Raw genomic sequence first — 24,883 nt, forward strand, 5'->3', positions numbered from 1 at the left:
CCCCTGCTGCTCATACTGCTACACCAACCACAGCAGAAAGGTTTCACGACCACCTGATGGCAGAATTGGGACTGCAATCCAGGCACCTGTTTCCAAAGCCCGCAGGCTATCCTGTGGCACATGGTGTCACCTCAGTTGCCTCTGACCATCAGGGGACGTCATCCGTCCACACGTTCAGTCCTGGATGAGGTTTTGAGGGTAAGTGAGTGTAGGGGTTGAGATATGAGGAGGTGTCTGAGGGAACCCATGGAAAAAAAATCACTGAAGACGATCTCGCCAGTGTTCCCCATGCACAACCCCAACCCACTGGGGTCCTCCTCCTGCCCACATGCTGGAGGACCCTGATGGTGACCAGAGGGGGCTGGGGGCACTGGGCCCTCCATCACCTGCTGGGGATGGCCTAGAGTTCTCTCCAGGTAATGTGCCTTTTCCCCTCATTGGCAGAAACCTCAGCAATCCTTGACCATCCCTGGCCCTGCCCAGTTAAGATAAAAAAAAAAAAAAATCCTCTTCTGGGCCCCAGGGCCACCTCCCACAGTGCTTTATTGCTTTCTTGGCACCCTCGGGGAGACTCTGCAGCCCTTTAAAAGAGACAGAGTCTGAAGCAAGATCAGCAGCCCGGTCCCGGAGATAAGAGTGTCCAGAAGAGCAGGTGCAGGTTCCCCAGGCAGCTCGGGCACGAGCAGGTTCCAGGCCACTTTGGCGCTGATGTCTGCAGAGGTGAGCCACTGCCGGCTGCTGCCCCTGCCACGTGACCGTGCAAGAGGGAGCTGAGACTCGATTCAAGGCTGGGGTGCTGGCGGCTTCTTTTTGGGCTCTCCTCCCACCTGTGCCCACTCCCTTTTTCCTACCACAGGCAGCTGTGTCTATGTGTGACCGTGAATTTGGCAGTGGCAAGGCGAAGAAGCTAAGCATGGGAGGCAGGTGTCGTGGGTCCTGGTATGAGTGGTTCCTGCAGCCCTGTCTGGTGGAACTGCTGGGCTCTGCCCTCTTCATCTTCATCGGCTGCCTGTCGGTCATCGAGAACGGGACAGACACAGGGCTGCTGCAGCCGGCCCTGGCGCACGGGCTGGCCCTGGGTCTCCTCATCGCCACACTGGGGAATATCAGGTGAGACCAGCTCCAAGCCATCAGTCTGGGCTAACCTGGGCAGCCCGGGGGCGGGGGGAGCAAGGCTGTAGGCAGGGACCCTGGGCATGTACCCAGGGTTCTAAGAGCAGTGTAGATAGGAGTATGCAGTGGGGAGTCAGACTGCCCGAGTTCAAATCCTATCTCTGCAGCCTATGAACTCTGTGGCTTTGGGTAAGTCCCCCTCCAAACCCCAAGTTAGGGAAGAAGAGAGGATTTTTTTTTTACATTATTTTTTCTCAAGCCCACACGTAGTCAATGCAGCCAAGGGCCAGTCACAGAACTCAGTGAATTCTCACAACAACCCCTTGGGGGTAGTTTCTATTACTATTCCCATTTTACTGGTGTAACTATGAAAGGCAATGTGACTTGCCCAAGGTTCTGTGGTCAGTATGTGGAAGAGGTGGGTGGCAAGGCCCAGCGGGGTGGTATGGGAATTACATGACAGAAAGAGCTTAGCCCATACCAAGTGCTTGGTCACTGTGTGGTCGACATTGGGGAAGGGTTTTACTCCGGCCTGGGGACAATCAGAGTTTAGCCACTTGGGAGTTTTTTTTAAGGGGAGGCCAGGATACCTCTTTGTGTCCACTAATCTGGAGTAGAGGGATGGTCAACCACCATGCTCTTCCTCTGGGCACCATGGGGCCTGGCTGTAGGGCAGGAAGGGGGCTGCCCTCTCCTCCCTGGCCCTCACCCACATCCCTTGCCACACCACCTGGAACCTCAGGGAAAATGGGTGGGATCTGGTGCCTGTTTTCCACTCAGGCGAGGTCCTGGACTCACTCCCGCACTGCAAGGCCAGCCTGGGGTGCCAGCTGGGACACATTCTCTTGGGGGAGCCAGCCCAGACCTTGGTCTCAAGGCTCCCTTCTGCTTTTGCGGGTGACAGTGGTGGACACTTCAATCCTGCGGTGTCCCTGGCAGCCACGCTGATCGGAGGCCTCAACCTGGTGATGCTCCTTCCCTATTGGATCTCCCAGCTATGTGGGGGGCTGATCGGGGCTGCCTTGGCCAAGGTGGGTGATTTGCATGGGGGCTGGGCTGGTGGAGTGTGGGGAGGGGGTGGGGAGTGGGAGGTGCCCAGCTCTTTTCCCATGGGATTTTCCTCCAGCGGGATTGGGTGAGTCCTTTTCTCCCAGGAAGGGGGACTTGGGTTCTCTCCAAACACACCCTGTTCTATTCATCTCTGGACATAGCCCTTCCCTGGACAGACCAGGAAAAAGAATTTGGGGCATGAGGTTTCTCTTCCTGAGACCATTTCTGGCTTTGGACTGGCTTTGGATAATGTTTCTAGTGTATTTTCTTTCATTCATTCATTCATTCATTCATTCATTCATTCTCCGGTTCATTCATTCTACAGACTGAGGGTTACTCTCCTTCAGAAACTCCTGGACTAACTTCTCTGGCTGTTCTCCAGGTTGCCTACCTTTAAACAGAGTTCCTCCACCTGTGATGGGAGATGGCATTCAGTTTATGTCTGGAACCTTCTCTCCCACTAGGACAGCTGGCTTCTCCTCCCTGCCACAGAAGTTTTGCAGCTCCAAACATTCCTCCATGGATGGACTCCTTTCCTCTGTCCTTCGCTTCTTTCCTCCCTCCTTCCTTTTTCTTTCTTTCTTCCCTGTTGCTGCTAAGTCTCCATCCAACCAGGGCCCCTTCAAAATGTAGCCCTTGTGGGCATGTATTTTAGGGGGCGTGGGATGGGGGGAGAAGGGGTTCCTGTCAGCCTGGCTGGGGTTTGGTCTGTAGCTCTAAGCACTGGCCCATTGCAAACTTTGGTCTCTAGTCCCAGTTTGCTATCTCCCTGCCCTGGTCTCTCCATGTCTCCCTCTGAGACACCCCCCACCCCCAGCCCCATGTGCAGAATGGGGCCTGGACCTTCCCGCTCTGATCCTCCAGGGAGACCCATCTCCCAGGCCTCACTCAGGCTGGGCCACTTGCAAACGTGCCCCACACAATAGTGAGCAGTGCAGGGCAGTGAGCACTCCCTTCCTGTGAATCGGTTTGCACATCTTGTCTTGGTAAATCTCCCGGTGATGTCCCAGGAAGCTGCAGTCAGTTCTTAGAGAGCACCCACTGTCTGCTGCTGGCGCTGGGAGCTCTGAATATCAGTGCCCCCACTTGATGGGGAAGAAAACGCAGGCACTGGGTAGCGTGTCGTTGGCCCAAGTTCAGCCACACTGGTGAGCAGTGGAGTCCAGATTTAGGTCCAGGGTCCAAAAGCTTGCTTTGCCATCTTCCCTCTCCAAGGGCCAGGATGACCCCCTGAGGCTCATTTCCTGTGAAGCTCATGCGGGCTTTGGCATCAGGGTTCCCTCATCCCTTCCAAGGGGCCTGACGGGGGCACCGGCAGTGGGTTCATCTGGCCGGAAATGTTTTCAAAGTTTGCTGAGTAAGTCATTTTTGTATTCTTTTTCTCAAAGAGTGTCATCTAGTTACTTAAGCTTCGGGCCCATATGCCTGCAGCTACTGCTGGGTGATCCCATTTTGCAGATGTGCAAAAGGAAGCTCAGAGAAGTCCAGTGACCCTCACTGAGCCACACAGTAAAAACTGGAGCGGATTGGACAGACCCCGTCACTGCTCTGAGGGTTGGGGGCATGCGCTTCGAGCCCCCTCCCCTCAGCTCCCAGCCTGCTCCCTGTCCACACTGAGTCAGCTCCTGCTCTCCATAGGTGGTGAGTCCTGAAGAAAGATTCTGGAACGCATCTGGGGCGGCCTTTGTGACAGTCCAGGAGTCGGGGCAGGTGGTGGGGGCAGTGGTGGCAGAGCTCATCCTGACGACACTGCTGGCCCTGGCCGTATGCATGGGCGCCATCAACGAGAGGACACAGGGCCCTCTGGCTCCATTCTCCATCGGCTTTGCCGTCACTGTGGACATCCTGGCAGGGTGAGTTATGGGCCAACCTTTGGCCCTGGAGGAGGTCAGGTCTGCAGCGCTTACCTGAGGGTCACAGACTGGGTTGCTAACAGGGGCCACGGAGGTGATGCAAACAAGAGGAAGTGGGCAGGCATTGGCAGACAACAGGGAGTGGTGAGGCCTGGGATATTGAAGGAGGCACCACTGTTCACCTCTAGTAGTTGCTGTGAGGGAATGTGGGTCTCCGGGGACCCTTCCAACATCATTCCAGGGAAGTCGGAAGCCTGCCTTCTTGTTTGTTCAGCCAATGGGCAGCCAGGCTTTTGCCTCAGACTCACACAGAGCTTCCACACCCTTCAACTCCTTTAGGCATAGCCCCTCAGGGGGACCCGGGAAGGGGCTGAGCAAACAAGCTTGGGTCAGGGATTATTTCTCCCATTTTATATATGAGGAGCTCAGAGAGGACACGTGGACAGTGGCAAATTAAGGGACAGATGTGGGACAAGCGCCCAAATCTCCGGGTAAAGGGGATAAGGGAGCCCCTTCCCAATGTCCACCTCCTTCCTTCCTCTTGGACGCAGAACAGTCTAGCCTTTCCTGGCTCTGCCGCACACCCTTCTGCCATCCTTTGGTTGGGAGGCGGAGTCTGGGGAACGGGGTGGGTTTGGGGGTTGGGGGAGAAGGGCGCAAGCTATGTGTGAAGCTACAGCGGTGCTTTGCTGCCTCCTAGTGGCCATTGGTTCATTTTAAGCCAACTGACTCGCCCTTTCGACTTCAGCGGCTGGGCGGGGATTGAATGGGGCAAGGATACAGACACCAGAACTGGAGAGGAGTTCCTGGAGAACAGCCTGGCTCCTCATAGGAGACTCTGGGCCCCAAGCTTGTAGCATAACAAGGGTCTCAACTGGGTTAGCCAGATGAAACACTTGTACACGAATTACACGTGAGTCACAGGTCGTAAAGGCATGCCTCATTCACTCCTGGTGACAGCCTATGAGGTGGGTCCTTTTACCTCAACGGAAACACAGAGGGGTTCAGTAAAGGCCACACAGATAGAAATAGCTGGGCTGGGTTTTGAATCCTGGTCAGCTTGACTCCAAATTTCACATGCTGACGGCTGCTTTTTCAACATTGCAAGGACCTAGATCCATCCTCTCTGCCTGTCATCTCTGAACACCCTCTGCTGGCCATAGTTCTAGAAGGGTGTGTGAGGAGTGACAGACAAGCTTTTCACTTCCTGGTGCTAATAGTCTCTTCACCTGTGCCTTTTTGGGGATCCCTCCAGAGCCCCACAATATGCTGGCTTCAAGAGGGTTTCTGGGTGCTCTGTGACGTAGGCCTATTTATGGTAATGAACTTGATGTAAGTTGGGGTCTGGCTGGGATCCTGGTGACCGAGTGGCTGGGTGTTTGCAGGGGAGCCGTATCTGGAGCCTGCATGAATCCTGCCCGTGCCTTTGGACCTGCCGTGGTGGCCAATCACTGGGACTTCCACTGGATCTACTGGCTGGGCCCGCTCCTGGCCAGTCTGCTCGTAGGAGTGCTCATCAGGTAGGAGTGTGACCCTGGGTCACCAGCCCCTCTGATGGGCTCCTGGTGGTGATTCCCAGAGTGTCCAGGGCTAGAATCTCACTTGGGGTTAAAGAAGGGAAGAGGGAGGCTTCTTCAGAAGCAAAGATTTTGGCTCTGGGACTTTTGGTTGTAAGAGACAGAAATCCCTCTCCACACAGTTTATGTCACAAGTGGGAATTGACTGGCTCACAGAACTGAAAAGTTCACAGGTAGCTCTTGCTTTAGGTGGGTGCTCAAGCCATGTCTTTAGGCCTTGTTCTTTCCCATGGGCTCTCCTCTCCTCTGAGCAGGGCTCATGCTCTGAGAGGCTCTCCAGGAGAAGCTGAGATGCTCACCAGGAACTCTAGGCTTATATCCCAGCAACTTAATGACTAGAACTTCGTTCTAGTTCCACTAGAACGAAGCCTCTAGCAAAAGTCCAGGGTCTGGTGTTCACTGGTTTGGACTGGCCCAGCTTGGGTCATGTCCACCTCTGAATCCATCACTGGAGCCATGATGGGGAGGGTCAGTCACGCTTATTGGCTATGTCTGGAGTCAGGACGAGATCAGCCTTCCCTGCACAAGCCTGTGCACCAAGAGAGGGGGAGGAGTGGTTCCTCACAGGGCTGTCGTACAGCTCCAGGGAGCCCCATCCACAGAGAAAACCATGTACACGGTGCCTCCAAGAGCATGCCTGCTAGTAGGTACCATTCACATGACCTACAGTATAAATAAACAGTGCTCCATAGCATCATGTGGTGGGTGATGAGTTTGGTATTAGCAGAAGGATCATATCTGCTCGACTGCTTCTCCCTGAACTCTCCTTTTGTGACCCTCCAAAGTCTGTAGGTCCTGTTGTTTCTGCTCCACGTCATGTGGGGACTAGGGTCTGGATCTGATACAAGCTGGACCTTCCTCCCACAGTCTGAGAGAGCACAGTTGCTGGGCTGGTGTAGGGTGTCTGCCATCACTGCCCATCTGCAGTCCTGGCTAAGCCTAATAATTGTCTGTCTATTGCTTTTGGAGTGGCAGAGATGAGAATCTTCAGGGAAAGAGCTGGAACACAGGAAGGAGTTTCTCCCTTTCCCCAAGGGGAATTGACTATTGAGGCTAGAAAGGAAAGCATCTCTCTGGAGAATTCTGGGCCTGGAGACCTTTGGCGAAGGGCTGGGTCTCTCCCCTCAGAGGACTGGAGATCTCACTGGGCCATTTTTCTGTAGGCTCTTCATTGGAGATGGGAAGACCCGCCTAATACTAAAGGGACAGTGACTCCAAGCTGGTGATGTTCCTGCGGCCCAGGTGGCCTCTGGGTTACAGACAGGCCACCTCCTGCATTTCCTGCTGGGACAGAAGCCCAAGGAGCTGCCCACCTCCTTCCCCATACGTGTGCCTGGCCTCTCAGATGCCAAGTTCTGAGGATGCTCTAGGTTCTCTGAATACCTTCGTGCTCATCAGAGACCCCAGCCTGGGGAGCGTGTTGCCAGCCCTGCCCAGCACCGCAAATCAGAGGGGCTTGAGGGGTTTTTCTTGATCGGGAAACTCCCAGGAGCAGAAGAGCAGTTGGAAGCCGTGGCTGTTTACATTATGAGTTCCTTTCTCCCTCCCCCTTTCTTTCTCCTTTTCCTGGTCCCCGACTCCTCTGTTACAGAAGGGCCTGCTGTGCTCTGTTTCCTTGCTCCCTGAGCTGCCAGTCTAGCTTTGCAATAAATAGTCTAGTATTTCCGTTGGTGTGGACTTGCTTTTTCATTTCAGAAATGAGCACTGCTGGAGAGAAAGCAGAAGTCTGGGTTGGGCCTTAGCCATCTAGAGTCTAGTTATCAGGGGTCTGGCTTAGAGTCCACTGCCAAGGTAGGTACTTAGGATGCAGGCCACCCCAGAGCCCGTCTCTTACTCAGCCAGATCCCTCTCGGAGCTCTGCCAGGAACTCAGAGTCAGCCTCTGATAACAGACTGTAGGGTCCTGCTGAAATGCCCAACACAGAGTCCAGGGTCTGGGTTAGTGCCCAGTACTACCTAGGACATGGACCAGTCCACTCAGGGCGCTCTGCTGGGGGGTGAGTGAGGGGATGGGGGCAGGCCAGAGCGGCAAGTTTCTCCTGAAGAAATCAATAATGTAACATAACATAGGTCTGGAGAGACAGTGGTCTTTGGATGAGCTATGAATATCATGAATAATAACAGGAAATAAAGAAGAAAATGCTCACTGGAGAAAATCACCAGCATGCTTTGAGGCTGCCTGGTGAGAAAACGGACATGCTACACGCCCAAACAGCCAGAGCAGTTTTTGGAGGAAAAGAAGTAACAAACAATAGTAACAGCAATAAACCTAAAAAAGAAAAGAAAGAAGAAAAAGACAAAGGGAGGAAATAATGGGAAAACAAAAACCAGAAAAACAAATTAGAACACTTATAAAGAGTGAAAAATATTAAAAGTTACTGTTTCATTTGGCTAAATAAGTAATGAAATAAGGCTTTGGTCAATCTAGTAAATAACAAAATGGTTATATACACACACACGCACGCACGCACATATATACACCTGCATGCACAAATACAGACACACGGGTGCACACATATGTACAGCTAACATAGATTATTTGTTATGTACTTGGCACTATGCAGACTGCTTTATGTGCATTATCTCATTTACCCCCACAACGACCCTCTGAGACAGCACAGTGGGTTGAATAGTGTCCCCCCAACATCCACGTTCACCGGGAACCTCAGAATGTGACTGTAGGCGGAAATGAGGGAACCTCAGAACGTGACTGTATGCGGAAATGAGGTCTTGGCAATGGAATTAAGGTAAGAAGCAATCAAGGTAAGATCATGCTGGGTTAGGGCGGGCCCAAAATCCAATGGGAGTCCTTAGAAGAGACAGAGAAGGACACAGAGAGATACTGAGAAGACATGTGGAAGAAGAATGGCCCAGAGACTGGAGTCATGGTGCCACATGCCAGGATCAGGAGTCCCCAAGAGCTAGGGGCAAGGAAGGGTTTCCCCTACAGCCCTGGAAGGAGCTTGGTCATGCTGATGCCCTGATTTCTGACTTGTGGCCTCAGAACCGTGGGAGATTAAATTTCGGTTGTTTGAAGTCACCCAGTTTGGGGTAATTTGTGCAGCGGCCCCAGGAAAGTAACACGGACAGGTACTTTGACCCTTCTCACCTTCCAGAGGAACAGACGGAGGACCAAGAGGTGATGTTTCACATTCCCTGCATTCTTTTTAGTTCTTAAACACAAAAACATTCATTCTCCTCCCTTAAAGTCTAATTGATGTAACTGGTTTATAGGAATTGAAAATCTGTAGCCCTTAAACATTTGTTTTTCCCTTAGAGATTTTAACGTCTCTCATCCAATTCCCAAATGTGAGTCAGTTCACAGACCTAAATGTCTAGGAAGAACGGAGCCCAGGTCATCTGGGACGACACTGACAGAACACCGCACCTGAGGGTCTGGGCCATGATCTTCACTTCCTCCCAAAAAGCTGTGGCGATTTACCCATGGAAAGCCTAGAACACTTCCAGTGACTCTTCAACATGGACTCTGAGCAGTTGTGATTCTTGAGGATGCTGCGTTCTGTTGTGGCTGGGTGCGTGGAGCAGAGGCTTGGAAAGCCCAGGCGAGAGAGACACATGCGATCTTCCCCAGCTTCAGGTGAATGGCTCTCCAAACCCATCTGGTGGTTCTTCTTAGGTGCCTGCCAGTTTAGCTGGAAATACACCCTCAGCAAGTGGCTGACGCTCTGCTTGCTTCTCTGGCCTGTGGAGCTGACATTGTTAGGGGAACAAGGAAATGGAAGCCACTGGGACTCTTTGAACAAAAACAGTAAACCCAAAGCCATGCTTTCTTTGCGGAAATTTTGAGACTGGTTTAAAAGCACCAGGAAAGGCTGTGGGTGGGGGCCTCCCCCAGAACCCACGAGCTCCGTGCATCCAGGGTGAACTCCACACTAGAATCAGAGCTGCTGCTGGGGACAGTGGCGGAGGCATCCCTCCGAGGGCTGCTGCACGCGGACAGCTGGGGACTCACAAAGGGTCCTGGGAGATGTGGGGAGAGCAGGGAGCTGGGATCACACGGAGACTCTCTTTACAAAGCTACTGGGATCTGCTTGTGTGACCTCTTGGATAAGTTCTCTTTTCCTTTAATGGAAAGCCTCCTTCAAGTTATGACAAAAACCACGGGAGTCATTTATTTTTGATGTTTATTTCACAGACAAGTTTTCAAGTGGACATCTAAGTGAACGTGAGTACGAGACAATGAAGAGACATACATTTATACGTGGAATGCACTCAGAGGCCAAAGCTAACAGCTGCACAAGCTGCTCACACACGCCTTGCATTTGGGGCTTCCCCAGCTCCTTCCTAGCGGAGTCTCGTCCGTCACTGGGCACCGGATCTCGCATATGGGTTTTCTTCCCTCCAGCTGCTTGCCATCGGCTACCAAGGAGCTCCAGGGGCTGCCTGTGGGTGAAGAGGAGTGATGTGTCCTTTCTCCTCACTGTGCAAGCTCCTGGGCTGCTCACGGCCTCCCTCTTCCTAAAGTATGAAGTGGGTTCAGTATGGCCTGGATGCCGCCTGCCACGGCGGACCAGGCTGGCTACCTGGTCTTACAACCTGCAGCCTCACTAAACATTAGAGCCAGAGCAGTCTTGGCAATCAAGTTCAGCATCTCTCCAGATAAGGAACACCAGTCCAGAGAGGCTGAGGTTTGTCAAACAATGCTCGGTAAGTGAGAGCGACGAGACCGAAATGCATCCTTTTCGGTTTCTGGTCTAATGCTCACTCCCCTAGGGCAGGCTGCCCAGAGCGGTTTAAATATATGTGTGAAGTTTCCTTCTTTAAAGATTTATGGACAAGTAAGGTTGTATGTGTAATAAAATCACTGGTAGGAACTGGAGGTATTTGTGGGGGTAACAAAGTGAGTGCAGGCAAGGAATACAAGCCAGTCTCCAAATGCCTTGGATAAGATGTCAGAGAATAAAATGTCCAGTTGTTCATACTGCTTTTAAAAATTAGGATTTGGGGTAATTTTCAAAGAAATCAGATGGGATTAAACAAACAGAGGTTTTAGGTAGTTGGTTGAGGTGGCTTGTATGTTTTCTTGAGCTTTCCAGCAGCCAGAACAAAGAGAAAAAAGCAGTAAGTTATAAAAATCACAGTGTTTGTAAATCCGTTTTTTTTTTTTTTTCCCTGTTTAGGGTCAGAGCTTTCCCTGCTACCGAGACCCAGAAAAAAAAAAAAAAACCTTTTCCTATGGATCTTCATAAAGGCAATGCTATGTTATATAAAAGATACATTATTCATTTTGACTTTCATGCTCCAGTTGAGAAAAGACAAGATGCAAGTCGTCTTGGTCTAAGCTGGTGGGCAGGACCTTCTATTTCTTCGGCACAGAGACAGAGTTCGTGAAGGCAACTTAACCCACGTCTAGAAACATCGGCAGGGGGACTTGGGTTCTACCTCTGTGCAGTCCCAGACAAATGAAGCTCACACAGACTCGGTCTGCCCCACTTGAGATGGAATGGGTCCTGCACTGTTTCTGCCATTAGGGACATTGGGGACGCAGAGGTATACAATTCAAGGCAATTCAGAAAAATGCTTTTGTAGGTGATAGTGATTTTCTCACAGTGGAGTCACCGACATTTTGCAAGTGGCACGAAGGTAACTGGCACTAATTACCTTTGCTGCAATGCCTCCTCTGTCGTACTGCCAGGTCCTTGAGCACGGGCACCATGTCTCTATGTTCGCATCCCCTTACTGTGCCTGGAACACGGCCTTACACAATACAGTACTTAATACTTAGGAATAAATCATCTACTTTCCTGAATCATGCTTCCATATAATTATCAATCCTGTGTATGTATTACTACATGGTGATTTCTATTCATGGGCATCTTCTCTAGGGCTGGACTTTCAGAACATCTACACGATACAAGCACACGCCCATGGGCACCACACGCATCTCACTGTGCTAGGCGCACTAACGACATAACACTGCATTTAACCATTAGAAGTCTAGAATTCAGACCACACGCAGGAACACAACCTACTGAGGTGTGAACAGTCATAACATCAACAAATATAAATCACAAACGTGTATCAATGTGTACCTGAGTCACCTGCCTTCCAGCAGGCCACACCCTATTCTGGCACCATGAATTGGATTTCTTTCTACACCGCCTACCCTCCTCGGAACTCTGCGGAACAGGCTTCGAAAGATTCAAAGGTACTCAAAGGAAAAATATGATCTCCAGAAGGTTTCAAATAAGAGAACATCTGACAAAGGAGGAGAGAGGTCAGATCAGAAGAATCTTCACACAGCCCTGACTCTGGCTGTCCTTCCACCAAACTCAGGACTTCCCCTCCCCAAAGCAAAGCTGCTCCAGGTTACCTATGTAGTAATGGTATAAATGTCACTGGCCTCGTCCTGGAGCAATCAGCCTTGGAAAACCAGATTCTGTGATTTTATATGTAACTTCCAGAAATGAATTAATTACCTCCCTGCTTTTCCCCTCCTCATTTTGACTCTTCCTTCAATACCTGTTGGGTTAGTGCTAGGGGATTATCGAAGAGATTTTTAGACAAATAGGTAAATGAGGAAAACGACAAGTGTTCTAGATTGGAAGTTTCTGTAAATCCATTTTCACTCAGTAAGCTAAGTAAGCTATAGAGTTATATAAATTACTTTGGGCTCTACAATCAGGTTGATGATCCTATGAACGGGGACTAACTACAAGGCTCGGAGAAGGAGGATGTATTTAACAAACAGCCCCGGAGGTGGTGGTCTGAATGAGGGGGCTATCTGATCTAGAGCAGGCCTAAGGAGTCTGACTGGTCTTAGAAACAGTGTAGGTGTCTGGTTTCTACCGCACTTCTTCCCTACTTCCTTAAAGTTGGAGAAAACTATTATTATGGAACATTATACTAAATGTTGGGTAGGAAGGCATAAAATATGCCAACATGCCAGTCATGTTCTAGGGAAGAACCAGAAGAGCGGTAGGGTAGAACGTGTTTGAGTTGACTCTACTTTATTTTAATGAGACACACCATGGGCAGGCATCCTATTTAATCTGGAGAGGGCCTGGTAGTTCAGGAGAGTCAGATGAGAACACCCAAAACACCTAAGAGGTAAGTGTAGGACTTACGAGAAATGGTAAGAATTGAATTATTTAGGGGTTGGAGAAGTAGCAGCCAAGAAGGTTTCGGTCCAGAGAAGGTCAGCACGATGGGTAGTCAGTTGCTTCTCATCTCTATGGAGGGCCAGGCAAACCACATTTGGTTTCAGTGACAATATAGGAACTCCACCCTAGCTGTGGGAATCAACTTGACACAAAAGTGTATCGTGCAACAGACTTCTCAAGGAAGCTGTAAAATCTCATTATCCCTTGTATCTTCAAAGCCAAGATGCATGTGGTGTCGTCCTGATCAGACCCTGAAAGTTCTACCCCCACAAGAAATCTGGGATTGAGCTGCATCCGGGTTCCCATGTGGTGGACAACAGGAAACTTTCAGCATGTTGGGTCTGCTTGAAAACAACTTTCAGCTACGTGGAGGGACCTTGAATGTTGCTGGACTTGGCAGTCTTATGGCAGAGGCCTTGACATACCAAAGGGACTGTCATTCTGAACCCAGACAGGATGTCTTCTCCACCTTGCTAAGGGAGAAGTTGAGAGGAACAGACTGGTCAAGTTAGAGGCGGAGGTGAGAATACGAGGCGGGCTCCTAGTTTATTTGTATTCTCAAGCTTGTCTTGGGAATTATACTTCATAGCTAGGAAAAGACTGCTTCCAAGGATGAGGCTGGGGTAAAATGGCTAATGGGGCACGTAGGAGAAGAGGTCAACGTCAAAAAGTTTTCCTGAATTCATCAGTCTTTCCCTTAGGCAGGTTCTCTGGGGAATATGTGGACGGTGGGTGCAGCAGAAGCTTTTCTCTGGAATGAACTTCCCGATGTTTGATGAGGACAGAACTCTTACTGAAACGTTTGCCACACTGGGCACAGCCATAGGGCTTCTCTCCAGTGTGTGTCCTCCGATGCTCTCGAAATCTTGTACAGTTATTGAAACTTTTCTCGCAATCCACACATTTATAGGGGTTCTCGCCCGTGTGGACCCTGCGGTGGGCGCTGAAATGGGAGCTGTTGGTAAAGCTCTTCCCACACTCCCCACACTGATAGGGCTTCTCTCCAGTGTGGGTTCTCTGATGTATGATAAGACTTGAGCTCTGACTAAAGCATTTTCCACATTCCCCACACCTGTAGGGTTTCTCCCCAGTATGGATTCTCTGGTGGGCACCGAAGTTGGAGGAGTCATTAAAGTTTTTCCCACAGTCAAGACATTTAAAAGGTTTTTCTCCAGTGTGGATTCTTTGATGTCTGATCAGGCTCCTGCTTCTACCAAAGCACTTCCCACAGACACTGCATTTATAAGGATTTTCCTTCTGGTGGGACATCCGGCACATCAGACGAGCATTCCTTCCAAAGCTTTCTCCGTATTTGAGCAGCCGGTAGGGTCTCTTCCCCATGAAAGGCCTCAGATGCCCTACAGCTTTCCCTAAATCTCTTGATTGAGACGTCAGCTTTCCCTGTCTGATGCCTTGGAGGGTTTCCCATTGTCTTCCTGAGATGCATTCTCTTTTACGGTATTTACCTGGATCAGTGTTCTGGGAAACGACCCTTTTAGACTTTTCTATTAATGCCCTATGCTGCTTCATGTCCTTATATATTACCTGTGTTGTATCCTCCTTGATACTTCCTCCAATTTCAAAATCTGCAAAAAAAAAAAAAAAAAAGATGATAAAAATTCCAGACCAGTCCTGTATCAACATAAACAACATAGCCAACAAGGCTTTGTGTGTTGGGATGCCTGTGTACTTCTCTGGCCTCTCGGGTCCTGTTACCATTCTCTGATTCATTGTCCCTTCTTTTCATTCAGTGCCACGAACAGCCAGTAACACTTCGTATACAGTAGGCCTTCAGAATGGAACTAAAATCCAAGCTGTTATTCCCCATCCAGACCCTGAGTAACAGGGGGCCAACTTAGCTCTCTCGCTGAAGTTCTTCTCCCACTCACCCCGCTTTCAAAATTTCACATCTGTGCTACAATACACTGTCCCGGTGTTCATAGCAGATTCTAGTGATCAGGTTCCAATTCCTCAATGACTTCTAAGTTCATCAATATCTGATCACATCCTACCCAAGGCTATTTCCTCCTTCTCCTCACATGTTCTTGGCCCTGTTTTATCCAGCTGTCTCACACACAGACCTGGATTCAACTTAACCCTCACCATTCCCCACACTGGAATTACCCTCCCCTCACTCTCATCTATGTCCCATGCTTACTGCAAAGTGCATACTGGATGCCAGCTTTTCCAGGAGGTCTTCTAGACTGACAGGCTTTGGAACCACAGAGCTCTGGTTCTGATTCCATCCTGGTCACTTATTAACTGTGGTTTTGTATAAACTTTTTATTATGTAAAATTCAAACATACAGAAAAGCTGAGACTATAGTGTGTAAAATGAATTTCCACGAACCACTCACCCCGCTTTAGTGATGATCTCTTCGTGGCCAATATAGTCTCATCTCTATTCCCACCCACTTTCTGCTCCCTCTACCCAGATTATTTTGAATGAAGTTCTCAACATTGTATTATTTCATCCAGGTCTGTTTGATCCCCAAACCCTGTTCTTTTTTTTTTTTTTTTTTAAGATTTTTTACTTATTTATTTGACAGACAAAGATCACAAGTAGGCAGAGAAAAAGGCAGAGAGAGAGGAAGAAGCAGAGAGCAGAGAGCCCAATGTGGGGCTCGATCCCAGGACTCTGGGATCATGACCTGAGCCGAAGGCAGAGGCTCCAACCCACTGAGCCACCCCAGGTGGCCCCCTACACTGCCTTGTTTCTACTTGCTAGTTTTAACATTCCTGTCCTTGCATACACTGAGTTGAAATTGCTGATATCCCTCCGCCCTCCCAACCCAAGTAGGGCGGCTGTGGTGTGGGCTGGGGAGAGGAGGGCAGCCATCAATCAGTCCATTAAGTTAAATGAAAGTCCCAACAAAAGGGACGCCTGGGTGGCTCAGTTGGTTAAGCAGCTGCCTTTGGCTCAGGTCATGATCCCAGCGTCCTGGGATCGAGTCCCACATTGGGCTCCATGCTTGGCAGGGAGCCTGCTTCTCCCTCTGCCTCTGCCTGCCACTCTGCCTGTGCTCACTCTCGCTTCTCTCTCTATGACAAATAAATAAATAAAATCTTTAAAAAAAAAAAAAAGTCCCAACAATGCCATCTTTCATTTAGCAGTTCTTTTGAAGAGTTCTCTTTGGGTCCAACATTGTCCTGGGATTTGAAGGAAGTCACAGCCTTGTGGTTGGCTCAGATAGAGTCTGACAATTTAGTGACAGGTCTGCAGCTTGATTTATAAAATGAGACTCACAAGGGATGGTACCAAAAGACTTTGTTTCCAGGAGTCAAAACCTGGGTTATACAGGACTTAATGATTTCAGCCTTCAAACCACAACTTCTCATATGAACACTAGCAGAAAGCACATGTAGGCTCCTTCTCTAGCGTTTGTTTTGAGTGAGCAGACAGTGCAGAAGGAAACCGTTACAGGTAAGGACAGAAAGATAAGATGAATTCAGACCAAGATGGGGAAACCTGGTTTGGAGACTTTTACAAAAGTCTAGACAAGAGAAAGAGAAAGGCTATACCTCTCTCACCACAGGTAGTGGCTGTGGTGACTAAGGAGGGGACAGATGGAAGCTCTACAACAGTTGATGTGTTCTCTGCTTGGATGTAAATAATCAGAGAGAAAGCATCAAAAACGTCCCTAAAGTTTTAAGTCTGGATGTGGGAGGACACAGGGAAGAGCCAAGGTACAGGAAGGAAGACCGTGATTTTAGTTGTGAAATTTTAAGTCTGGGCTGCTGTGGGGACAGATGCCCACGAGGGCACCAGCAGTCTGTTGGAAACGTGCAGTCAAGTCTCTCTCTCATTTTGCCTCTGACTTTTTCAGATGATATGAAACATTGACCCATACAGACAAAAATCAAGGCTGAGATCCCAAGGACTGAATCACTAGAACGTCAGCAACTTCCTTGAATAGAAGCACCATGAGAAAGACACTTTGTTTTATTCACTGCTAGATCCCCCATTCCTCACACAGCACAGGCTCCTCAAACACCTGTTTAAGGAATAAATACTCATGGGCGATATGCAGAGAGTTACCGATTCTTCAGTAAATCACCCTTCCCCCTCGATGGTCCTTACCATTTGGGCTTTGCAGTAGACCTGGAGGCCCCTGGAACTCCGACTCTTGCACAATGTCCTCTTCACTCATTCTCTCACTGCCAGAATCTTCTACCATCGCCTCTTGTGAGGTCTCCTCAGGTTCCCAGCCTGTAGGTTCCTGGGGTTCAATTTCAGTATCCTCTCCTTCTTGCCCTGAGGGTGACGGGATTTCTTCTGGAGTGCTGGCGGAAGGGGCAGGGGCCCGAGCGTTAATCAGGGCATCCATCTCCTTGTAGAACGCACAGGACTCCAGCACGTGACCGTTTTTCACCTTGCGGTAGCTTTTCTGGAGGCTTTTGAACTTGGTCCGGCACTGTTCCGGCGTCCGGAGGAAGCCACACTCCCGCAGTTGTTCTGCCACGGCGCCATACAGCTTGCTCTTCCGATGACAGGCTTGGAGGGCTTCATAAAACCGAGTCTCACGGAGGATATCTAGAAAAGTTTTGGTTTCCTCATACCCCCAGTGCACACCTGCCATGGAAAGAAAAAGTGCAAAGACATAAGACATAAGCAGCCTCGAAACATAGGGGTAAAAGAAAACAGATCCCCTTCGTGGTGGCAACAGGAACCATGACCTGTCGGGGGAGAAGATGTGCAAAAAATGAGAGGGTCTATATAAAAAAATCTGTAATTTACTGAAAGACATAAATTAACTAGAAAAAATGGAGAGACAATATGTTTCTGGATAGGAAGACTCAAGTAGTACAGATTCAGTTCTCAAATGAATCTATAAAGTCAACATCCCAATAGGATTTTTAAATTGAAATTTTTAACCTAATCTCAAAGTTTATTTGGTAGAGTAAGAACGTAGTCCCTCAGATCTGCCACTGCTATGGCGATTAGCCAAGGATACATAGGTCTTTTCTAAATGGTTAAAACTAACAGATTTTTTTAACAGTCTTCCTTGAAGAGCAGAACTACATCTAGAGTCATTTTTGATGTCACTGAGTCCTCTACTGTAAGAGATGAAATGACTTGCAAGACAAGCAGATGTTCTGCGTCTATGGCAGAATCAAACTTTTCAGGACATGTCTGAGTAGTTTGTTAAACCATGCTTTTTGTCTGTTTTGTAAGTAGGAAGAAGTCACTTCTATCCTCAGTCTTACCCTGTGCTCTCTTCCAGGCCTAGCTTGGGACCACCCTCCTGTCTATGGATTTCCAGACTGGGGAGCACCTGTCCATGCACGATGTTATCTTCCCTGTGTTTTCCTGATCTATTTCTTTTGAATAGATACAGTCATGAGTGGAACCCCAGCTCTCCTAGCTGATTTATTTTTCCACTCTAAGAACTTACCATCTTTTTAAAAAGATTATTATTTATTATTAGATATAATAACTTATAATAATATAAATTATATTATTATATAATTATATTTATATACATTACATATAAAATTATATTATTGTATGTAATATATATCTTATATATAATGTATATATGTACATATATATGTAATATATAAATATATATTATATATATAATTTACATAATACATAAATAATATATAAAATATAAATATATATATAAAGATTATTTATTAGATATAATAACTTATAAATTATATTATATAATTATATTTATATACAACTACATATAAAATTATATTATATGTAATATATATCATATATATAATGTATATATGTACACATACATGTAATATATATCTTATATATTACATATAATATATAAACAATTATATTTATAATATATTATAATTAATTATAAATTATATATCATATTAATATAAAATTCATAACAATAAATTTATTATTTATTATTATTAGAGAGAGAAATAGAGAGAGCATGAGTGGGGGCCAGAGGGAGTGGAAGAAGCAGACTCCCTGCTGAGCAGGAGCCCAATGTGGGGCTTGATCCCAGGACCCTGGGATCATCACCTGAGCAGAAGGCGGACACTTAATTGACTGAGCCACCCAGAAGCCCCTAGAACTTACCATCTTTTCCCAAGGTAGAGTGGAGAAACTTTCCTAATAATAGTGACACCTGGCTATGTCTCATTGAATTTCACCAGAATAAAGTCTCTCTTTCTCATTTTGCCTCTGCCTATCCTTTTTTTCATGCATATCACAAAGAACTGAGATGTCTGTGTTTAACATCTGCAGAATGCTTTCCTCAATTTTTATCTATTACTTCATTTAACACTAATGATCCTGGAATCCTGTCACGTTTTACTGATGAGAAAACTGAACTTCAGAGTACTTACAGGATGTGTCTACTGTCACCCAGTTGTTAACTGCTGGGTTAGTTCTGCATGTCCCCAATTTTGACATAAGCTTTTGTTCATATTGTATGTGGTATATCTTTTTCCATCTTTTAATTTCAAGGTCTCTGTGTCTTATACTTCACACATATCTCTTATAAGCAATATTTCATTTTTTTAATGATTGATGGTCTTTTAAGTTTGTAACTAAGGACGTATTTGGATATATGTCTACCATCTTACTGTGTTTTCCATTAGACTCATCTACTTTGTGTTCCTTTTTCTCTCCTTTCTTGACTTCTACAATTACAATTTTTTACTTTCTTCAGCTATACAGTCTTTTACTGGTCATCCTAGGTAGTATAACAATGTATCTTTGCCTTATTATAATTCAACACACCTGGCTGGTTTCTACCCATCCTCAGATGAGGCCTCTCCAGAGTCCTTTGACTTTATCTATCTTCCTTCCACAGGCTCCAATACTCAAATCCATGCTATGCTCTAGCCCACGAAAGAACTGTCACAGCCACTGCTCAGACCGCACCAGGGGCGGCAGCAAACACCTGAGAGTACGTTCAGTGATTAGCGGCAAGGTGCTTATGGCAGCACTCCCCAAATCTGGCTGCCTCTGGTCTACTTACTCTATTTACTACAAGCCCATATAATCCATTTTCACACCAAAGGAAAGAGCACAACTCTTACCACTCAGGTTCTGAAACAAGACAGGGGCACCACGAGTCTCAGGCTTCCGGATAAATTCAACGCCCATTTCATCACCATCAGATTCTTCTGCGGCATCTTCCTCCTCCACCAAACTGATCCGTTCTTTAGCACCGATAGCAACTCTCTTTAGTCTGGGGAGAGAGAGAATCTCCTTTGGCTTATCAGCAGACGAAGCATGGGCTGCAGGGTTCAACAGAGCGTCCATGTCCTCAAAGAAGGCACAGGGTTCCAGCACGTGGCCATTTCTCACCTTCCGATAGCTCTTCTGGAGGCTTTTGAACTTGGTGCGACACTGTTCTGGCGTTCGGAGGAAGCCGCACTCACGGAGCCACTCAGCCACAGCCCCGTACACTTGGCTGTTTCGGGGACAAGCCTGCAGCGTCTCATAAAAGCGAGACTCCTTGAGAATGGCAAGGAAAGTCTTTGTTTCCTCATAGCTCCAATGCACGCCTGCTATCTTCTCATCTTCTAAACCCCAGTGCTGCTGTTCGCCCCACATTCTCCCCGCACTGCGCGCAGGGATCTGAGCCGTGTGAACTGGCTTCTCCTTGATGTGGTTGCTCCGTAGAATAATATTCCTTTTGTTAGAAGGGTGCAGACCCAGGGTCCATGGCTCCTTTCTTTGCTCCATCTGGGCAATCTTGTTAGACACAGACACAGTACTTCCTACAAGAGAAACACATTTCATGCTAAACCAGAGGTCAGAGCTGCGTGCCCTCATCTGTGGCTCTAGCAGGCCCTCCTGGACACTTGTCCACGCCTATCCTCGAAACGTTTTGTCCCCTCTCTTCTAGAGACTTCCTCAACCATGACAGAGCACAGCACGGTCATTCTTACTACCTATCGTATAGTTATAGTTACCCTTACACCTCTCTTCTTTGGCACAATCATCTACTAACTTACATTATCAGGTTACTTCTCATACATATACCATTTCTTTCTCTGGCTAGTTCTTAAGGGAAAACCTTTAAGGGTAAGAAACATACATTCTATTACCTTTGATTCCCTCTCAGTGTCTAACATTGTGCAGGGTTCAGCATCTGCTATAACCAGTATTTGTTACTCCTGGAACCAAGTGTGCTCATACTGGTCCCCACATACTCCCACCCCCAACCCAACATATGCGTGTGCGTGCGCACGCACACACACACACACACACACACACACACACACACACTGGGGCTAGGAGAGATACATCAAGAATTTGTGTGGCAAGGTTAATAGGAAAGAGATGGAAGGAGAAGAAAGCACACAGATAGCTTGTTGCCTTGCCTCATGGTGCTGTGGAGATCAACATGTCTTAAATGTGAACCCTGACCCCAGTAAACCCTGCTTTACTTTTGGACCAGAGGGAAGTTTCTTAATCTCTGAGCTTTGGTTGCCTAGGGAATGCTGGCCCCTATTCCCAGAAATGCTGGGAATATTAAATAAACGATGGTCTGTAAAGTATCTAACGCCCAACAGGTATGTAATAAAATTTGGTTTTCTTCTAGATAACACAAACAGAAACTTCACAGAACTGTCGAGAGAAGCAGCATCACATCAAAAAAAATCCTTTCTGAAAGAACCCTGGGGATGGAGATTTGCTGTTTATTTTTATATGAGAGAGGTAAGTGTAGGATTAATGAAAGCTTGAATATCTATAAAGTCCAGGCAGACAGTGAGAAGGCGGGCCCATGGTGTCTGACATTTGATTTTTCAAGAGATACAGGATATCCAGATCTACAAACTAAGAGCAAATTAAAATGCTGTGCAAGGCCAAAATATGTGTATAGGCTAGACTAATCCCATAAGCCATTAGTTTACAACCTATGATAAAGGATTGGGGCAGGTATCTCTGGTCTGGGTCTTTCTACATGTCATCACAGTTGACCCTTGAACAGAGGCGGGGCTAGGGAACCAAGCCTATGCAGTCAAAAATCCGTGTACAACTTCTGACTCCCCCAAAACTTAACTACTAATAGCCTAGTATTGACTGGAAGCCTTACTGACAACATAGTCCACTAACATGTATTTTGTGTATTACATATAATTACATACTATATTCCAATAATAAAGCAAATTAGAGAAAAGAAAACGTTATTAAAAAAGTCATAAGGGAAAGAAAATATATTCACAGTTCTATACGTATTTACTGGAAAAAAAAAATCCATGTAGAAATGGACCTACGCGGCTCAGACCGTCTTGTTCAAGACTGTACATGTGAAGGTGCTGGGCTATATCTGAATCCTCCGAGGATGATCCCCATCCCACGAGAGGGATCTCACACTTGATTCAGGACTCTCATGCAGCACGCTGCTAGGTCTGGGTGCCGTGTAAACTGAGGTCACGCTAGGAAGCGCCCGTGTGTGCAACCCAGGCAGACGGCTGGGATGCCTGCTGCTCTGGGATGGCTGCCTTGCTACCACTGTGTCATCAGTGCCACCCTACGTTGGTCATTGTTTTTAGTTGTCTTAATTGCTTTCTAATTATAAATAATCCTTTATTTGCTGAGTTGGCACAGCCTGTTTTATAATCTCTATACTTTAGTATCTACACGTAGTGTTGTCCAACAGAACTTTCTGGGATGACAGCAATGTTCTGTAATTGTGCTGTTCAATACAGCTCTCAAATATCCTGACGGTGGCTACAGCCACTGAGGAACTGAATTTTTAACTTATTTAATTTTAATTAATTGTATAAAATTAAATTGCCCTGTGTGGCTAGTGGCTACCCTATTAGCACATGTCTATAGCCTCTCTAGTGTGGGTTAGTACACATTTTAGGCCTGTAATTTTCTTTTCTTTCTTTTTTTTTAAGATTTTATTTATTTATTTGACAGAGATCATAAGGAGGCAGAGAGGCAGGCAGAGAGAAAGAGGGGGAAACAGGCTCTCCACTGAGCAGAGAGCCCGATGTGGGGCTCGATCCCAGGACCCTGGGATCATGACATGAGCCGAAGGCAGAGGCTTAACCCACTGAGCCACCCAGGCGCCCCTAGGCCTGTAATTTTATTAATAAGCAGTCTTCAACTTTTAGCTTACGTATGAATGAACTATACTTATGTCCACTACTAATGCAGTGACAAATCCTTCAGAAGTTTGCCTGTAAAGTGATACAACAGTGGTTATGTGTGCTGTGATTTTGGGCTATTTAAATTATTCACAACACACTACCAAGATTACTGTATTGAAATTATCTTTTTCCTTCCATCTGTAATATTTCTATCCATTCAACAATTATTTGCTGGCCCTCCACCCATGCATCTAGCTGTATGCAAAGTGTTGGGTTTCTGCAGTTAAACAAGGGCATATCATCAAAGACCTTGTGACTTTATAGAGCTTTTAGTCTAATGGGTATGTGTAAGCTTATATTTTAGTACGAACGTGAAAGTTGTATATAACACCTCGCCAATGTTTTCATCCCTAAGTTAGGAGAATACATATGTATTTTAAACTGGAAGAAAGGAAGGAATGAGGAAGAGAGCATAGACAAGTGATTACTAGGTCTGGTGAGCTGGCCACAGAAATGCCTAGACAATCCACTGAGGTCCTTTAGGTGTTGACAGTTATAACTATTGTATCACCAGTAGAAATAAAGATATCAAAATCCCCAAATTTTTTATGTGAAAACGGAAAGAATCCTTACCCAGGGAGACCATGTTCCCAACACTCTCTTTCCTAATATCCCGGTACAGGTCTCTGTGAGCGGGAATCTGATGTATGCTCTTTTTGTAGGAAAAACCTCTCGCCATGTGGACATCTTTCACTGGTCCCTGTAACAACACTAACAGCAATGACTACCAAGATAACCATACGGGTCTTCAAAGGATGAATGATCATGGAGAAAACAAAGAAGGGCCCCAAAGAAGAATTAAAATCAGGAAACCAAGTGTGTATGATGTGCCAAATGAAGCAGAAGATATTATAAAGAATCATATCCAGCAAGGAGTCTCATTAATCAGAAGTCTGGGTCCCAGTCTTCTCTGTAAAAGGAGTCAAGGGGGAATAGGCTCTTGGAGGAGTATAAAAGTTTGAAGACAGTGAAGGCACAGGAAATCGTTGGGACTGAATACCCTAGGAAGGCAGAGAGAAGATTTGTAATGTACCTGAGACACAACAGGTAGTCGTGTGGTTGTTACTTCCTGATCCATGTTGTTCCATTCATTAGCAGGAGCAAGAACCCAGGGAGAAGGCCGAGCTGTAAGAAGAGAAAGAAACAATCAGGGTTCTGGGCTCTGGACCTTTAATTCACGCAGCCTCTCCTTTTAAGAAATGAAGATGCATAAAAAAAAACCCAACAAGTATAAATTGATCATTTCATCAATGAGTTCAGAACAATGCCTGAACCATGGTACCCTGAAGCAGAGCTCACATGTGTGAATGCTTTTAGGGAGTTAGTAGACAAAGTTCATTATGAAGGGGGCCAGGTAAGGAATGCGGGAACTGGAGAGCACATACACCACTGAAAGGGTATATAGCCAATGCCCACTTCCACTTAATGCTTCATTGGGAAACAGTGGGCCTGCTATTGTTAGAGCTTCTCATATTTTCAGGAGAAGCCAGAAATCTGGACTTTTGTATAAAATCTCAAAAATTTTAAACCCTGAGAACTCCAAACGAACAAATGATAAAACCCCAAACAAAAACCCTCTGTAGGTAAAACACAACAAGTCTGACTTGACATGTGAGTTATCCGTTTGCAATCCCTAGTATGAGTTGATCAATTCTTTAATATGCTGAAGAAGTTAACACACATAGATACATAGTCCTGGACACACAAGCAAATACACAGTACACTCCCTCAAAAGGTAGGAGGAAGATATATACACATACATATAGCACAGTCTGCGGTCTAACTTCTACTCTGGAACTCGCAATCTAGGGAAAACTTCCAGAATGAATATTACTGTGATCAAGAACTCAAGAGCTTGCTCTACTACTTTCTAAAGAAGCAAATTGAATCACTTCCCTGGAAGTGTATTACAGATATCCCCTGCTTTTCGAAAGTTCCTGTTATGCCACTTTGTTTTTATAAAAGGCATACATTAGTAACTATATTTGCTAACTAAAAGAAATCCAAAAAAGGATTTTCACGTTTGCAAAAAAAAAAAAAAAAAAAAGTAAAAAGCGCAGATACTATTT

The 24,883-nt window shown here is 46.7% G+C and overlaps 2 protein-coding genes across 5 annotated transcripts in view; one reads left to right on the top strand and one right to left on the bottom strand.

The window, feature by feature from the left end:
• AQP8 (aquaporin 8) lies at positions 1-13,327 on the top strand. 4 transcript variants are annotated; one of them, XR_007124274.1, is made up of 7 exons: positions 1-198; positions 857-1,110; positions 2,018-2,144; positions 3,802-4,016; positions 5,402-5,536; positions 6,757-6,945; positions 13,316-13,327. XR_007124274.1 is itself a non-coding variant. In XM_047712862.1 (7 exons), the coding sequence occupies exons 2-7, from the start codon at positions 709-711 to the stop codon at positions 6,803-6,805; spliced, it is 792 nt and encodes a 263-aa protein (XP_047568818.1). In that variant the 5' UTR covers positions 62-198; positions 524-708; the 3' UTR covers positions 6,806-7,498. The 4 variants fall into 4 exon arrangements, 3 of the variants coding, with proteins under 3 accessions (XP_047568817.1, XP_047568819.1, XP_047568818.1); XM_047712862.1 differs by lacking the exon at positions 13,316-13,327 and adding an exon at positions 524-720 and having other exon boundaries at positions 62-198; positions 6,757-7,498; XM_047712861.1 differs by lacking the exon at positions 13,316-13,327 and having other exon boundaries at positions 6,757-7,498.
• ZKSCAN2 (zinc finger with KRAB and SCAN domains 2) overlaps positions 10,695-24,883 on the bottom strand; it is a 17,484-nt gene continuing 3,295 nt past the window's right edge. Inside the window, exons 3-7 of the mRNA XM_047712840.1 lie at positions 23,848-23,939; positions 23,388-23,514; positions 19,740-20,426; positions 16,798-17,289; positions 10,695-14,302 (exon numbers count right to left, since the gene is read on the bottom strand). Coding sequence (XP_047568796.1) covers positions 13,380-14,302; positions 16,798-17,289; positions 19,740-20,426; positions 23,388-23,514; positions 23,848-23,939 — 2,321 coding nt within the window. The 3' untranslated portion in view covers positions 10,695-13,379. The remainder of the gene's footprint in view (positions 14,303-16,797; positions 17,290-19,739; positions 20,427-23,387; positions 23,515-23,847; positions 23,940-24,883) is intronic.

The sequence above is a fragment of the Lutra lutra genome, chromosome 18 (assembly GCF_902655055.1).
Source record: "Lutra lutra chromosome 18, mLutLut1.2, whole genome shotgun sequence".
NCBI classification, from domain to species: domain Eukaryota; kingdom Metazoa; phylum Chordata; class Mammalia; order Carnivora; family Mustelidae; genus Lutra; species Lutra lutra.

Excerpts from the sequence above, each read along its gene's own strand:
- AQP8 (XM_047712861.1), top strand. The coding sequence starts at position 121 with ATGGTGTCACCTCAGTTGCCTCTGACCATCAGGGGACGTCATCCGTCC. Across the intron at positions 2,145-3,801 it reads TCGGGGCTGCCTTGGCCAAG|GTGGTGAGTCCTGAAGAAAG; the intron begins GTGGGTGATTTG and ends TGCTCTCCATAG. Across the intron at positions 4,017-5,401 it reads ACTGTGGACATCCTGGCAGG|GGGAGCCGTATCTGGAGCCT; the intron begins GTGAGTTATGGG and ends GGGTGTTTGCAG.